The sequence below is a fragment of the Venturia canescens genome, chromosome 1, assembly GCF_019457755.1.
Source record: "Venturia canescens isolate UGA chromosome 1, ASM1945775v1, whole genome shotgun sequence".
NCBI lineage: Eukaryota > Metazoa > Arthropoda > Insecta > Hymenoptera > Ichneumonidae > Venturia > Venturia canescens.
Genome location: NC_057421.1, coordinates 5,989,902 through 6,005,585, shown reverse-complemented (window position 1 = coordinate 6,005,585; position 15,684 = coordinate 5,989,902). Strand labels below are relative to the sequence as shown.

Genomic DNA, 15,684 nt, shown 5'->3' with positions numbered 1-15,684 from the left:
AATAATACGGAGCACCTACACCATTATTTGCCGGAACAAAAAATGGCGCATTGGGATTGACATGAGATTTACGAGATGCAAATTGGCATTATAGAAATAAATTCACTATGTTAGTGAGATATTTAGTACAATTATTTGAATATGGAACCAATTAAATCTCGAATATGGTGAGTGCTGTTTTACCTTCTTTTTTTAGTAAATCCCAACACACCATAAGAAAATTTTAAATAACCTCAATTAGTGGGTGTGTAGATCGTAGCAAACGGTTGATGTACTCGATTTTTAGCATAAAATTTTCTTTTTAATTATTCAATTTCCTAGTATGGTCTCCGATTTTTTTTACCCCAATATGGGAGGAGTGGAGGAACACATATTCAATCTTTCGCAGTGTTTACTTGGTCGAGGTCACAAAGTTGTAATACTCACACACTCCTATGGCGATCGAGTAGGGATACGTTATATGACCAACGGGCTCAAGGTAATTAATACATTTTATTTTCCATCCTCAGTTTTTATCAGAACTTTTGTTTTCAGCAACTGCTTTCACATTTCTGTACTGCGTTGAATTTCAGGTTTATTACTTACCAATAAAAGTCTTCTACAATCAGTGTGTCCTTCCAACGATGATATGCTCCGTTCCATTGATTCGATATATTTTCATCAGAGAACAAATTGAAATAATTCATGGACATTCAGCATTTTCTGCACTCGCTCATGAAGGAATGCTCGTAGGAAGACTCATGGGTTTAAAGGTGGGTAAAAATTGAACATACATAAAATATTTTGAAAACCGATTTCTCATGGCTGATTCTGTTCATTTTCTTTCATCAGCTGAACTCTCAGCTTTGCTTGGCTTATTTTATGGAAAGATTTTCAACAGTTGTCAATTGAATTGCAATTGCAAAGAATTGCAGTAAAACGGTGCTGAATATCGAACAAAATATTGGGCTCGATATTCCAACAGCATTCAAGATCAACCGAAAATCCTTTCAAGAACCCATTATCAATCCTCCAAGATTTTCTCGTGAAACTTCATTAAATTACAAATATTACTGTTTTTTGCAATTGTATCATATCTTGATACAAACTTCTCTCTCTGAATTGCAGACTGTATTTACGGATCATTCCTTATTTGGTTTTGCCGACGCATCTGCTGTTCTCACAAATAAATGTCTGGAAATGTCTCTTGCCGATTGCAATCATTGCATCTGCGTTTCTCACACTGGAAAAGAAAACACTGTGTTACGTGCCAAAGTTCGTAAGGATCGGGTATCCGTGATTCCAAATGCTGTTGATACAGCATTATTTACACCGGATATCAGCAAGAGAAAAAATAATTGCAGTAAGTTACCTAATGATCGAAACAACTTCCATTCCCTTTAAAAATGTCCAGAACTATGAAAGTTTTTAATAGCAATTTATGATGGGGCTATTCTTGCAATTTCTAACGAGAATTTTTTATAGTTTCAAGTCATGGGATTAGAGCTTTGTGCGTGCATAAATGATGCAAGATATAGTAATATGGTGAATAAAGCAAAATATTTTTTTCAGTTATTATCGTCGTTGTGTCAAGGCTAGTCTATCGGAAAGGTGTTGATTTGTTGGCTCACATAATACCGGAAATATGTGCGAAATACGAGAATGTTCAATTTCTGATAGGAGGGGACGGTCCCAAGAGATGGCTCATAGAAGAAATTAGAGAGAGGAATTTATTACAACACCGAGTGACGTTACTCGGTTCGCTAGAGCATTCACAGGTCAAACACGTGTTAAATAAGGGTCATATATTTTTGAACACTAGTTTGACCGAGGCTTATTGTATGGCTATCGTTGAAGCTGCCTCTTGTGGGTAATTACTTTCGTTATCCTTAATCAAAATCTCATTTCCTTAAAAACGATGAAAAAAAACCAATTTTCTATGATTCGAAATTGAATAGTAATCGATTCGGTCGATGATTTAAAAAAATGTGAAGAATACAAAAAAAACTGAATAAAATGCGAAATATTCGAAATTCATTTATAGCATAATTTTCTAGTCGATGACTCAAGTAATTTTTATTTCTAATATTCATTCTTGTGATTATTTTATCAAAAGCAAAAAAGCGATAATTTATATTGAACAAACTTCACGTACAGCTTGCAAGTAGTCTCAACCCGAGTCGGAGGGATTCCCGAAGTATTGCCTCCGGATCTGATCTATTTGGTGGAACCTACAGTGGCAGCTCTGATCGAAGGTTTGGATCACGCCATAGCGGATTACGAAGCCGGAAATGTGATGTGTCCGTCCGAGGTGCACAACAAAATAGTCTCTTTTTACAATTGGTTCGATGTAACACGTCGAACGGAAATTGTTTATGATTTAGTTTGTAAAGAGGAGAAAAAAAACTTGGGCCAACAGCTCTCTAGCTACCTCTCCAGTGGAGTTCTGCCGTATTTACTCGTCGTCTCTCTGTGCTACATCGTTATTCAGATTTTGGAGTATTTTGTGCCGAGAAAAGTAAGCTGAAAGAAACATTTTTTTGTTTTCACACTACTTTTACCACGTTCGAAAAAAATGTTGAGTTCTGGGAGGCAGCATCTTTGCAGCGAATACTCGCCAATTGTTGTTCAAGACTTTTAAACTTGAATTTCTTTGATCATCTCATTCCCATATGAATTTTAGTAATCCCAAAATTTATTCATCGTTGGATTGTAAATTTCATTTATAATTATTTTTGTGTTTTGCAGTACATCGACATCGCGAAAGACTATGCTCAATATCAAAGCGAGCCGGATTTGCGAAGAAAGAAAAAAAAATTCAGCTCAAGATTATCATCCTAACGAATGGTCGACACAACATCTGGCTATTGTAAATATATTCATCGGAGGTCTGAGTGTTTCCTCTCCTTCGAAAGAAACATCGCTATCGCTGGATATAATTTTATAGCGAAAATTACTCAATGCATATGTTAGCATCGTGCTTGTGCTAAGCAGCCAAATTTTTTTTTCGGTTACTGCTCCATGTCGATGTTCGATGTTGAAGTGATCGAGGACGATGTGTACAAATAATAGATAAAAATAATAATTAACGTGATAGTTGAATAGAAATATTTCATTTGAGTATCGAAAAAAGTAAATGACATTTGATAAACAAATATAACGCATCGGGATGAAATTTTTGAGATCTCACCAAATTTTTCCTAGTCATTGTTAGGATATTTCGGGAAAAAATCGATTTAATGACGCTTTACGAATTTCACGGCTCATCTCACAGTATTTTGCAACTCTAACGAGTTGTTTACTTCCTACGTTACATTCCGAAGTACTCTTCACGATTATACGTAATCCGAATTGTTCAAAGTGAATTCGGTTGTATTACATATCTTTCGTTTCGTAAGAAACATTGTCAAGTCGCGCTCCCAATATGTAATCTGCATTTCGTATACAAAACACCGTTTTTTTTTTAATTGGAGTGATACGAGTACGTATATGAAGTTATGATGATTCTATATGAAGAAAGAATTTATGCAAGCACACATACACGGTATCGTACAGTACAAAATAACGAAATAAACCCCAAAGAGTACAATTGAATATATCGATGATCGTTGTACCCCGTACGTCCACGTAATATGGAAATATAGGTAGATAGGAAAAGAAGCCCTAGGAGAAAAATGACGTTGTAGTTAAATAAACGATTGAAAAAAAGATAACGGAGGAAAATATAACGACAAACCATTCGATGATAATGCCGAATCGAAAATATAATAATTGTTTATTTTATCGTTCTGTACGTTTAGATACAATAATAATAATAATAGTAATGATACATAATTTCATTTATCCCGTGTCGTTCGAATTATCACTGTATTATTATATTTTACATTTACCTATTTATACATTAATCTTTCGAGGGCGGAACGCCCTTTTCTTCCAAGTAACGGACCGCCTGGAACATGTCTCAATATCGAAGCTGCGAATTCGCCTTCTTTCATTATTATATTTGACTGTTTATTCTTCTTTTCGCTTTATTTAACAAATCTAGCAACATTTCAATGTTTTATATCGATTCTTTTGAAACTATGAGCTAATAAAAAGTCCAGATATGCGGGTCAAGATTTTCTAAAGATTTTTCAAGAAATCAATCTCCGAAGTATGCCTACTGTACGATAGCTCACCCCTTCTCTCTCTCTTGCTTCGCTCCGCCGGTCACTTTCGGATCAATTAATACTCGTGAGAATATATCTCAGGGGAACGATTAATATATGTTTTTTTTTTTTTCATTATTTTTCTACCCACACAAAAGGGTGAAACGAAAAATCGTATAATTTTTAAAAAATCTCTACGCCTTTGAGCATCGTTTGGGCCCACATTTTGAAATTCGTGGACTCCAGCTACTAAACTTTTAAATGGGACTCTGCTATATACATATTTGCGAAGAAGAAGGGCTCAGGGAATTGGCAAAGGACATGAGAGAAAGTTTACCCTTTTGGAAACGGTATTTGACGTTAAAACTGGTGCAAAAGCTTCTTCACTCTTCAAGCCATTGTGCAATAAGTCAATAATTTTTTTTCCCAATAGTAAGCTCGTTACTTGTATAAAATATATTCGATCGGAATAAATGTATCCGTAAAACACTGCTTGTAATAAGACTAATAAACTGATGAGAGCACATTGAAAATGAAAAATAACAGAAAAACAAAATACAAAAATTTAACTCTTATCGATCTAAAATTCATGCAACTCTTTCGAGAGTAAAAGTTTTGCAAGTATCACTCCATAAAACAGTATGAAATATCGCTGTACGATTCGAATGATGATTTTTGACGATGTCTTAAATACTCACTGGCACTTTGACTCTCCGATTGGAGGCTGTTTTTTTGTGGATGGGAATATCGACGATCGGATTAGAAATTCAGGTTTAAAAAAGGATATTACCGTCGAACATTATTACTCTGCGTTTTATATTTTGCCAAGAACAACCAATGTTTTTTTTTTTTTTTTCGATTGCAATCGGCGGTTTGAGGGCGATGCCGCTTGCAGCATGACCCTCCTCCATCGTCTCGGTTTTTATTTCTTTCTTTTCCTCAGCTCTCTTTGATGGTGATGATTTTTCTTCTTCTTCTTCTTCTTTATTGTTGGTGCTTTTATCGCTTATCTTGGGTACACGCATCGAAAGTAACAGCATTAAAAAACTCTTCGATACAGAACGTCTTACACTAGTCATGATAATTTGACATCGATAAGTCAAATGTCCTCGTTCGAACATTATGTACAATACAAGTTTGGATAACCAAAATGTTGATTCCATGAAAACGAGAGACGCTTCATCTTTATTCCTTTTTCGTTGCCACGTTAACGGAGTCGTATATATATATATGTATATACACACACATACGTATACATATATATATGTCTCTCTGTTTATATTCTCGATGTATCCTTTTGTCTTGGATTTCATGAGAATCGTCTCGTCGTTCATCGCATCACGAGACTTTACGTACGGCTTATTCGCATTTCCTCGAGCGTCATTTTCACAGAAAATCTTTTTCACGTATACGAAGTTATCTCGACGAGATACGTATTGCCCTCGGTAATCACGTGGCAACGAGAGAAAGAGAGAAATAATTTAAAAATAAAAAACCGAAAAAAAAGAAAATAAATAAATAACGAACCGTCTTGAAAAGCCTTTCGAGTGGCACGCGCGAGCAACTTCCCCGAATCGTTTTTAACGGCAAAACGCGAGAATAACTCAAACACCCTCGCCGTAATCTCGATCGCCGACGTTTATACGATCGGTTGCTGCTGTTACGCTAAAACCGAGAATTCTGCTGTCCACTTTGAACATCTTACCCTTCTTCGGTTTTTTTGCCTTGCCCTGAGGAAAAATAAGAGAGAAAAACGTATACACTAAGGAGTGTTCGAACCAGCTGTAGAAAACATTTTTCATTCGATTATTTGCACTTCACTATTTACCTTAACTTCCTGGAATTCGGTAGGAGCATTTGGATTCACAGCAGGCGCTGGTTTGCACAGATCATCGGCCTCTGCCTGTGGCCGCTGAGCCGATCGCCACTTGCTACGTTTCTCGAGAAATTGCTTTCCAAATTCGGTGCATTGTTTATTATCACCGAGATACATTCGAACGTATTCCTTAACCTCGTAAGCCGACTCGATGTCTCGTAAAAATCCAACGAACGTTGGAACTGGAATGGAAATTAGCACTTTATGGGGAAGTTTACATAGTGGTTTGTGCTTACTACTGAAAAAACGACCGTTACAGAGAGCTGATAAGTTTTCTTTCGGATACTTTTTTTTTTACCAGTTATTGACAGTCATTTTTCATCATAGAAAAATAGTACATTACGTATCGCTCTGACAGCTGATTTCGATAGAATTCGAATGGTATTTTGATCGAATCGAAACTTACTATCCACGGATACTTGAAGTCCACTCAAGGTTCTGGTACACCATTGAGTAAAGTCATCTGACTTGGCAGTGTTATTCTCGAAGAGTTTTTTCACGAGTTCCTCGTCTTTCTTGGTTTTGCTCTTGTTAACTTTGTTATTCTGTTGTTGCTGTTGCTGCGTGGAATTGGTGGTGGTTGGTTTAGCAGCGACCTGTACTGGTTTGGGAGCGGTTTGTTTTGCGACGACCGGAGCTTTCGAAGGTGCCGGTTCATCCCAAAAACCTCCAGCTCCTGTGGAGCTTCCGGTCCATGCTTGACTACCGGAATTTGTCGTGCTTGACCAATTCAAAGACTGTGAAGCCGTTCCCCATATACCAGCGTTTTGCAACGCAACCGCAGCTTCCTTCTGACATACTTTGTCTTGACGTTCCTTTTCCTGTTGCTGCAATTTAAATGCCTCATCTCGTAAGAGAGTTTCGGTAAACAGGTACGAGTATTTTTCAATGTAAAACACCCGACGAATGCAGCTTTTTCCTTTTCAAATTGGATTTTTGTCTTACTTTCTAAGCAGAAAATACCGAGACTTTAATTACCTTAACTTTTGCAATGCGCTCTTGCTCTTCTTGCTGAATTTGCGCAAGACTCTTGACCTGAGGTTGTTTGGTGGTTGGTGTTGCTTTTTCGGCCCATTTGAATTGCAAACGTTTTGATGAATCTAAAGCGGAAGCTTCTTGTACCGCTTCCGCTGCCTTGCGCTGCTCCATTTGTTGATTCATCATTTGCTGGAATCTCTGCATCTCCTGAAATTTGTGCCAAATTATGAGTCACCAATTGATTACGTGCCAGTCATTGAATTCTGGAAATTCGAAGAATGAGTTGAACAACAATCAATTCGAAAAGTACTACTTGAATAATAGAGGCTTCCAAAAATGAAGCTTCAATTTCAGATTTGTTTTATTTAGAAAGTTTAGAAAGTACTTCAATGTCGGGTGTTCAACTTACAGCTTTCTTTTCACGTTCAAGCCTCTGTATTTCGGCGAGGGATGTGTGCGAAGTCGGAGGTGGTGCCTGAGGAGCTTGAGCCCACGGTGCCTTGCTACGTTCCTGCAATTTTTTTAGTGCTTCAGCCTCTCGGCGTCTTTGCTCAGCTCGACGAGCTTGCTCTTCGGCCGCAGCTTTCTGACGAGCTTCTTCCTCATTTCTGTAAAAAAAAAAAAAAAAACGTACGATTGACATTATCGGAGAAAAAAATCATTTTGTCAGACAGACTATATAAAGTATAGGAATCTCACTTAAGTCTCTCTTCCTCTTGTCTTTTTTGCTCTTCTTCTAGTTTCTTCCGTTTTTCCTCCTCTTTTCTCAACTTCTCTTCCTGTTTTTTGAGCTCTTCCCGCTTCTTTTTCTCCTCCTCTTGTTTCTTCCTGTTGTTTTCCTCGTCCAGTTTACGCTTTTCCTCCCGTTTTCGTTCTTCCTCCTTACGCTTTTTCTCCTCCTTTTTCTTCAGCTCTTCCTCTTGCTTACGTTTCTCCTCCTCCTTCCGTCTCTTTTCCTCCTCCTTTCTCTTTTTATCTTCTTCTTTACGCTTCGCTTCCTCCATTTGTCGAGCTTGATCCTCCTCCAACTTCCTCTTCGCGCTTTCGCCCTCGGCTTGACGCTGTAATTCTTCCTGCTTCCTGAGTTCTTCCTTCTTTCTATCTTCTTGTAACCTAATATTCTGCTCCTCCTGTACATTATAAATATTGTCAATATTTACAAGTTTCTACCCAAATTGAGTGTCGACAGCTTAGATCATTGCTTACTAATATCTGTTGTTCAGTCTTCATTTCTTTAGTATGTAAGTCCCACAACGAGTTGGGCATTTGGCCAGGTGGCATTGTCGGTACTGGTCCAACCTACCGGGAATGAAAAATAAATTTCATTGAAACGTGAAAGCGATTGCCAACCACGATATGTCAAACGGTAATTTTGAAATTCGTTAATCATCGAATTGAAAGTTCTCTTGTAGCATGAGTCAAATTGGGTCTTCGTACAAATTTTTTATTCGAATATCAGTTATCTGGAACATTGCGAAATTCAATAAAATATTGGTCCAATATTTATGTGTAATAAAACCCTTCTCATGGCAAAATTTGTTTTCCAAAATAATTTCAAATTTATTCGGTTCAAGTCAACCCTCCAACGGGATTGTACCGATTTAAAAAAATCATTAACATTCTATCGGTTAAAATAATTTGATGGTAAATATTCGCTTAAGATCATCGAAGTATAATAACCTGAGCAAGCCAATTTTGAGTGGCAAATTGGGGCGTCATCTGTGGTGGCGGTTGAGGCCACACTGACTCCATCGGATGTGCCTGAGGATGTCCATTGGCGCTTACATTGAGTTGACGTAGCAGCGATTTTATCGGATTGTCATCCTGCGGTGGCTGAGGAACCGGTATCTGAGGACTCAAATTAGTTTGCGGAGGTGTTGGAAGATTCTGTATGCCACCCATTTGCTGAATAAGCTGTTGAATCGGATCAACAGGTTCTACGGGATGAACCGGCGGGGCTGTATGAGGATTCGATGGATGATGATTGTCGGCTTGAGACTTTGCCTTTGCAAAAAAATCAATAAATTATTACGAATATTGTAAGGAGTAGTGCGTAGCTATATTTCCATCACTGCAGTATTATTTACCTGTTGCATTTGATTGAACAATTGCATAACAGGATTGGTGGGTGGTGGGGCAAGCAAAGGTGCAAATGTATGAGCAGTTGATAACGGCATATCCCGAACTTCAGAATCTTGCATAACGTACTGAAGTATCAATTGATTCTGTTCAACGGGGCTCAACGTAGCCCAATGATCGGATTGTGAAAGTTTTGCAATTGCCGAGGCTTTCAATTGTCTCAATAGTAACTGCTGATTTTGCAGCAATCGCATTTGCTGATATTGCAATAAAAGAAGAGGGTTTTCCATTCCAGGCTTGGGTAAGGCACTGCCAGGTATTCCAGCCGGTACAGCATTCGGTACGACAGGTGGTATAGGCAACGATTCCGTCATCTACGATCACACAAACTCTTGTTCATTCATCCGCCTATTTCGCACTTTTTCACATAATGCGTTAATCCAAGCTTCGCAATTAATATCGGAAATTTCTTGAATCAACAATTTCAACGTTTGTACAGTAATCGAAAAAAAATTCAACGAACCTTTGAAATAGTCATGTATATTTGTAAAGATATAGTTTCGTGTTGAATAGTTACTCACTTTAAGAGGAGGTATAGGTGGTCCGGGTGCAAAGGGTACTCGTCCACCGCACATTTTCATTAGATCACCGAGCGTCGCGTATCTTTCGTCGCAAGTTCTTCTGACCATGAGACCTGCGGTGAAATATCCAGCTTTACACCACTCGGCCATTTCGTTAGCCAAGAAAGGTCCTTGGACTTCACCTTGGGGATCACGATAGAACCATTTTTCCTGCTGTCCACTGGCTGGCATGGGGGGAACATGATTGCTCGCTGAATTGGGTACAACGTTGGCTGTTTCTTCTTTGTGACTCTCTTCGTCTGCCATTAATTTGGCGACGAGCATATCAGCTTCTTCCTTCATTCGATCAAAATCATCGTCGGGTTTTTGTAAAGAATTATCGACATTCTCGTTGGTGGTAACGTTACGTGGTTCCGGTGGAATCGGAGCTTTTTGGCTGGTCGCTAATATCGCAGGATCGTGAGTATTCATTTCTTGTTTTACAGGCAATTTCCGATGTGGTTGCTCAACGAATGATTTCGAACGTTGAGGCCCCGCGGTTGGGTTAATCTCATTTACCTTTACGAGATTTGCTGAGCTTTGAACTTTTCGCGTCGATATACCCGTCGAAGGTGGTGATGGCTTGTTTGGAGGCTGTTGCTGTTGCAATTGTTGTTGTTGTTGCTGCTGCTGCTGCTGCTGCTGCTGTTGCTGCGGAATCGTCAAAGCTTTTGTAGGTGAAACACTTCTTCTCTCCTGTTCAATCGGAGTAGTTTTATCCTCGAAAGGATGAAGAGATTTCGGCCTCTCGCGATTAGCCGGACTCGACGTTGTAGTCCCATGACGAGTCACGTTCTGGACCTGATTCGAGTTATTGCTATACGGCAATGGCTTGCTACTCGGTCTTCCACTATTCCCAGTCGCATTTCCTTCAGAAACGCGTCTCGTTCTAATCACTCCTTGACCACCTCCACCACTTCCAACTACGCCACCTTCCTCATCGTCGTCCGAATACATTCCGCCGTGAAATGCTCCCGAGGCATCGAAACTTCCACCACTCTCACTAGGATTCTCGGTAGCCCTGTGACATTCGTTGAAATATATATTAAAATTGTATTGTTTACGCAGATTTTACGTATTTTCGACATACGATATAACAAATCTGAAAACAATTAACGATGTTTAAGCCTTGAGGAATGGACATACGAAAGAGCATGGAAACAACAGTTTCGTTAACAATCAGCTTATATTAACATATTCCACCTTTGAACTATGAATTTTTCGATGTATAGTTACAATGGTCTGTGCAATTAGTTTAAAGTTCAACTGTATCTCAATTCACAGAAGCACGAACCCAGCCGTCGCGAAGCATCACGAAATTTCATCGACACTCACGCGCGCATGCAACGCTACGATACCAGAAAATATCGCGAAGTTATCATGCACTCATTTCTGTTAGACCACCACTAAAAAATGTGGAAAAATGAAGCTGTAAAGTCAGGTTAAAAAATAGTCACCATTCAGGCAGATTGTCATGGATGTCGTGATGATTGGGTTCCCAGGTACGGGAAGTGCGAGTTGGGTGATGATGAGACGAATCGTGAGATGATCTGTGACCTCCCCTAGGATCCCAGCGTCCACTGCCACCTCGAATATCTTCTCCCTCGCCGTCCATTCTAGCCCTGTCCAAGCCACCCCCATCGCGCCAACTGCCTCTTACTACAAAAGGTACCATTCTCAATTTTCCCCATTTTTTATCGAATCCCATTAAAAAATTTTCCGTCCTACTGTTTTATTCATTCTTTTTCTCATTCTCTTCCAATGGATCTAAGTCGTTCAACGACGATTCAACCGTACCCCACTTTTCGCCCCGATGATGCGACGTTACGCGCCAACCTTCCTCGTCTTCGCCAGCTGTACGTTGTCTTCGCCAATTACCCTCCATCAGTGAACTTCCACTAGTTCCTCTACTCAACTCCTTTCTCGGACTCGTCGAACCATTCCACTCGCCCGGATCCGGAATACCGTTTCTCTCTGACCAGCCTCGTTCACTTTGTGATCTATCAAAGCCTCGGCTTCTTGACTTCAATGACAAAAGTTTACACGGTTTCACATCTTTCATCTTTTATTTATTAAAGAGAAATTGAGGAACTGCAAAATCATTTTTATTCATGTACCATTACTATGTGCCTTGAGATCCTGCACTAACTGTTGAATAAACTTTTTAATTGTTTGGAAAGCTGTACCGTACGTTTTGAAAATCGGTTCTAACTTCCTCCAAAATTTAAGAAATGTCATTCGCACAATTTATGGTTTTAAACTTTCTCTCTGTCATTGGATTTTGTACATAAATTTTTAATCGTTTGTGCTCTAAAAAGACGAAGGCTTCCTTTTAACTCCTTCAAACCACTTAATATTAATTTTTTTATTTGGTTTTTGTACCAATTCAAAGTGCATGGCCGTATATTTTTGGGTATCTCGTTTGAAAATTCGTTCGATATTCTTCGGACACAGCACAACTATTGCGCTTCATAAGAAATAATGAGAAGTAACTTTAAATTTTCATTTGCGGTCCTTTAACAATAGACTTCGTGCTGCTACTAATCGTAGCAAGATCGATTTGACACACACACTTTAGTTTGGACTGAGTTCCCAAGGGGATTCAAGGGAGACAATATTCAGCAGTGGTATCTAATGATGCCTTGAAAATTTACTGGAAAAAACTGATTTTGGGGTTCGAAACGGTTCGACTGATTTTACCTGATAGGATTGTGATTCTATACGATTCCCATCTCCCGAATCATCGTAACCAATTCCACGTGGATGATAGGAATACAGTATACCACGACCAGTTCTTATGCGCCCTCCACGATCAACGCTGCCGCCTCTTCCTCTTCCTGCACCAGTGAGCGTAGCTATTCCGCCGTTCCACAGCCTCTGAAGATTCAAAACATCAAAGCTCGTTAAATTCGTCGATTATTTATATTATTAAAGCACTTCGATAGCCGTTATGAAATAAAAAATCGTATCGGAGATACAAAAAATGATCTTGATTCCGAACTACGATTTTTTCACCCAAATCACTTGGTGCAAGGCTATAAACTCACTGAATTATGGTCACTCTCACAAATGGTACAGACTACTTCCTTCATTGCGAAGAGAAATTTTAGGTAGGTGTGATCTCGAGTGTTTCGAACTAAAGGACGATAAAATAGATTCGAGAATCACTGCAAAGTCTGGCACAAGGGCTCCAGTGTTGTATTTTTAGATCGAAATGGTATGACACACTTCCCGATATAAGACACAACATTTCGAGCATATAACAGAGAGATGGCACCAATAGAATTCATTGTGGATACTCGTAGCCTGAATTTATACAGTATTAACGTCAGTTTGACATTTTCACGTCGGATAATCTTTTTAAAAAAGCCGTGAAGTGCATTGGTTAATTTCAGATTAAATTGTTGATTAACGTACTGTGGAAAGGGTTGACTGATTACAAGCATTTATTAAAAATTATAATTGACTCATTGACATTAGGTATCGTTAGACAACCATAAATTTCGTCCAATAACAGCATGAAAAAAAGAATGTCTTTAATTGTCACATAAAAGCTGAAAATCTTGACGAAATTTCGATATTGCAATGATAATTGAAAAACAAAAAAATTCTACAAAATTTGTTGCTAATCGAAAAATGATCAAATCTTATTCATTGTGTGCCATAGAAGATTTATTAAATTGTTACATGTAAAGGAATAAATCAATCGTTAATTATGTTGATATAAATTTTACGATATTGTAGATTCAATTTAATGACAAATTCAATCCACAATATTATTAATTATATCGTTAAAATTTGAAGTACAAAAATTTGAGCAGTGCAGAGAAAAAAAAATTTGAGAGATTACAACAAATTTACCGTTTCATCTTCTGTCATCGGTATAAGCGCCAATGGAAGTTGAGTTTTTTCAATGAAAATATGGAGGCTGGGCAGGTGTTCCGGTGGCTTGCAGTTACGATCGAATAGGGCGAGCATCTCTTCACGACCGTACCTATGCTCGGCCAGTTGATAGCGAGGAGTTATTAGATTTGTTGTTCCTCCACCACCCCCGCCGCTACTACAACTGTCTCCTGACAAGTTGCGCAACCTGCAAAAATTGTAATTATGTCAAACCGAGTCCATACCTGATTCAACAAATCTTTTCGTACTGTGGTCATTCGGAACCAAACATGTGAAAAATTTGTAGCTAACATTCGGAAGCGGGTAGAATTTTAATAACAGCAAAGTTGAAATTCATTTTTTTTATCTGTTACAATGAATTTATAAAATTTGGTTTTCAATAAACACAGATTCTGTCTCGATCATGCTACGTCGATTGCTAATATTTACAGATCTCATACAATTAGCTTTTCAATTCAATCCAGGTTTCAAACGATACTTTGTCATATAATTTCAAAGCTCATTGCACAGCCCCGTAACGATTCCTTTGTTTCGAGTACCATTTTGCAAAAAATGATAATTTTGAAAGTTGCTGAGATCATAAGTGTTCACTTTATCAAAAAATTTTATTCAATCTGTGAAACTTTGAAAAAATCATAATTAAAACATAGGTCAAATAAATAATGTGGTATAGTGCAATTTTTGTTCAAAATCTTTTAGAGCAAATCAATCATTTCAAAGAATAGGAAAGTAGCTAGTTGAATGAACCGATATTTTCTTTGAGAATCATTCAATTTTTTGCGGCAGTTTCTATAAAACTGTGCAAATCTTGCTCTTCTTTTCTTTGAGCAGCTAACAAGAGAATCCGTTCGTTTAAGCATTGTAAACAAAACATCTGTGAGAATATCCTGATTACCCTATTCACGGTGCTAAGAATCAGACGTAATTTGCTCTATCAGCTCAATTATTAGGCCTTTATTTATTCATTGTGTCAACTAAATTGTGCATAATAATGAATGGAAACATCACTCTACTTACCACTCTGGACCAAATTTCATAGAATCCGTCATGATGCACTTTCTGCTGTAAATAAAAATATGTATTAATTGCATTCAATTGATTCAAATATCCATTAAATATTTGTGCTAATGAGTTTCGTTTGATCTAAACAAATGAATAAAGATAGACTTTAATTGTTGTAAGTCTTTCATAGAATGGTCAATAAAGTAGAAAAGCAGGCATGGCATTCAAAAATTCATAATATTCCTTCAAGTCTAACGAACGGATTGAATAATTTAAGAGCTCAAGAAATGAAAAACTATAAAGATCAACCAAAATCATATTGAACATATTCAAATGATGCGATGAATTGCCATAAGTATAATTGACCGTGATTAAAGTTGTCGTCTCCAGATGTAGTTTAAAAGAATACATTTGTTGCGTAATGAGTCAAAAAGTTCATTTTGGAAAAAAAGAATGTTCTATAAAACGTGGTATAAAAAAAAGGATAGTTACGCGATAAGTGTATAAGAACTGTGAAATAGAAATAAAAAAAACGAGTATAAAGCAACAGACGGTGGTTTCGAATATTTCGTCGTTGCTCCAAGCATGAGATTTCGCATGAAAAAACGATAAAAAATGCGGCTTTGCTATCAACGAATGGTATCATCAATGAAATGAGTGTCCTCGTGGGTCAGGGATGATTCAAAAGATGTTAATTGTAGCTTGTTTTTTTTTCTAATTCTTTTCCTTTAGTTTTTTCGTCTCTCTCGCTCGCTCTTTTTTCGTAACGAAGGGTAGTTTCCTGAGCAAGCCAAGGTGGCAATATTAACCAAACATTTTTTTGTTCCTGATTGTCACGAAGATTGCATCCAGGAAACCCGAAAGTTAACAAAACTTATTACAATTAAAATCGTAGATTTGATTACGTGTCGATAAAACGAATAATCAAATGGATAAATTAGTCAAAAATACCTTATTTAACTTCGGAATTACTGAGCGAACAATACAACACACCAATATGGCCGATGAGTTTTCTTTCTAAGATAAAGCGCATGCGGACTCAGGCTGTACTATGTTGCCGCAACAAAAGTAACTAGATCGCCGAGAAGAAGGGGAAGAA

At 37.9% G+C, this 15,684-nt stretch overlaps 2 protein-coding genes across 4 annotated transcripts; one reads left to right on the top strand and one right to left on the bottom strand.

Moving 5' to 3' along the window:
* Positions 1–6: 6 nt before the first annotated feature.
* Positions 7–3,813, top strand: PIG-A (phosphatidylinositol glycan anchor biosynthesis class A). The gene is made up of 7 exons (XM_043424280.1): positions 7–167; positions 322–478; positions 573–752; positions 1,108–1,342; positions 1,552–1,849; positions 2,137–2,497; positions 2,728–3,813. The coding sequence occupies exons 1-7, from the start codon at positions 142–144 to the stop codon at positions 2,818–2,820; spliced, it is 1,350 nt and encodes a 449-aa protein (XP_043280215.1). The 5' UTR covers positions 7–141; the 3' UTR covers positions 2,821–3,813.
* LOC122413630 (GIGYF family protein Gyf) lies at positions 3,736–15,636 on the bottom strand. 3 transcript variants are annotated; one of them, XM_043424102.1, is made up of 16 exons: positions 15,537–15,636; positions 14,601–14,645; positions 13,542–13,770; positions 12,381–12,557; positions 11,478–11,703; positions 11,138–11,339; positions 9,642–10,701; positions 9,069–9,434; positions 8,662–8,985; positions 8,188–8,280; positions 7,681–8,111; positions 7,391–7,589; positions 6,982–7,188; positions 6,410–6,830; positions 5,956–6,185; positions 3,736–5,857 (listed from the first exon to the last, which is right to left on the bottom strand). In XM_043424102.1, the coding sequence occupies exons 2-16, from the start codon at positions 14,630–14,632 to the stop codon at positions 5,732–5,734; spliced, it is 4,323 nt and encodes a 1,440-aa protein (XP_043280037.1). In that variant the 5' UTR covers positions 14,633–14,645; positions 15,537–15,636; the 3' UTR covers positions 3,736–5,731. The 3 variants fall into 3 exon arrangements, with proteins under 3 accessions (XP_043280037.1, XP_043280047.1, XP_043280054.1); XM_043424112.1 differs by having other exon boundaries at positions 14,601–14,642; positions 15,537–15,591; XM_043424119.1 differs by lacking the exons at positions 13,542–13,770; positions 14,601–14,645; positions 15,537–15,636 and adding an exon at positions 12,728–12,811.
* Between the last annotated feature and the right edge of the window lie 48 nt (positions 15,637–15,684).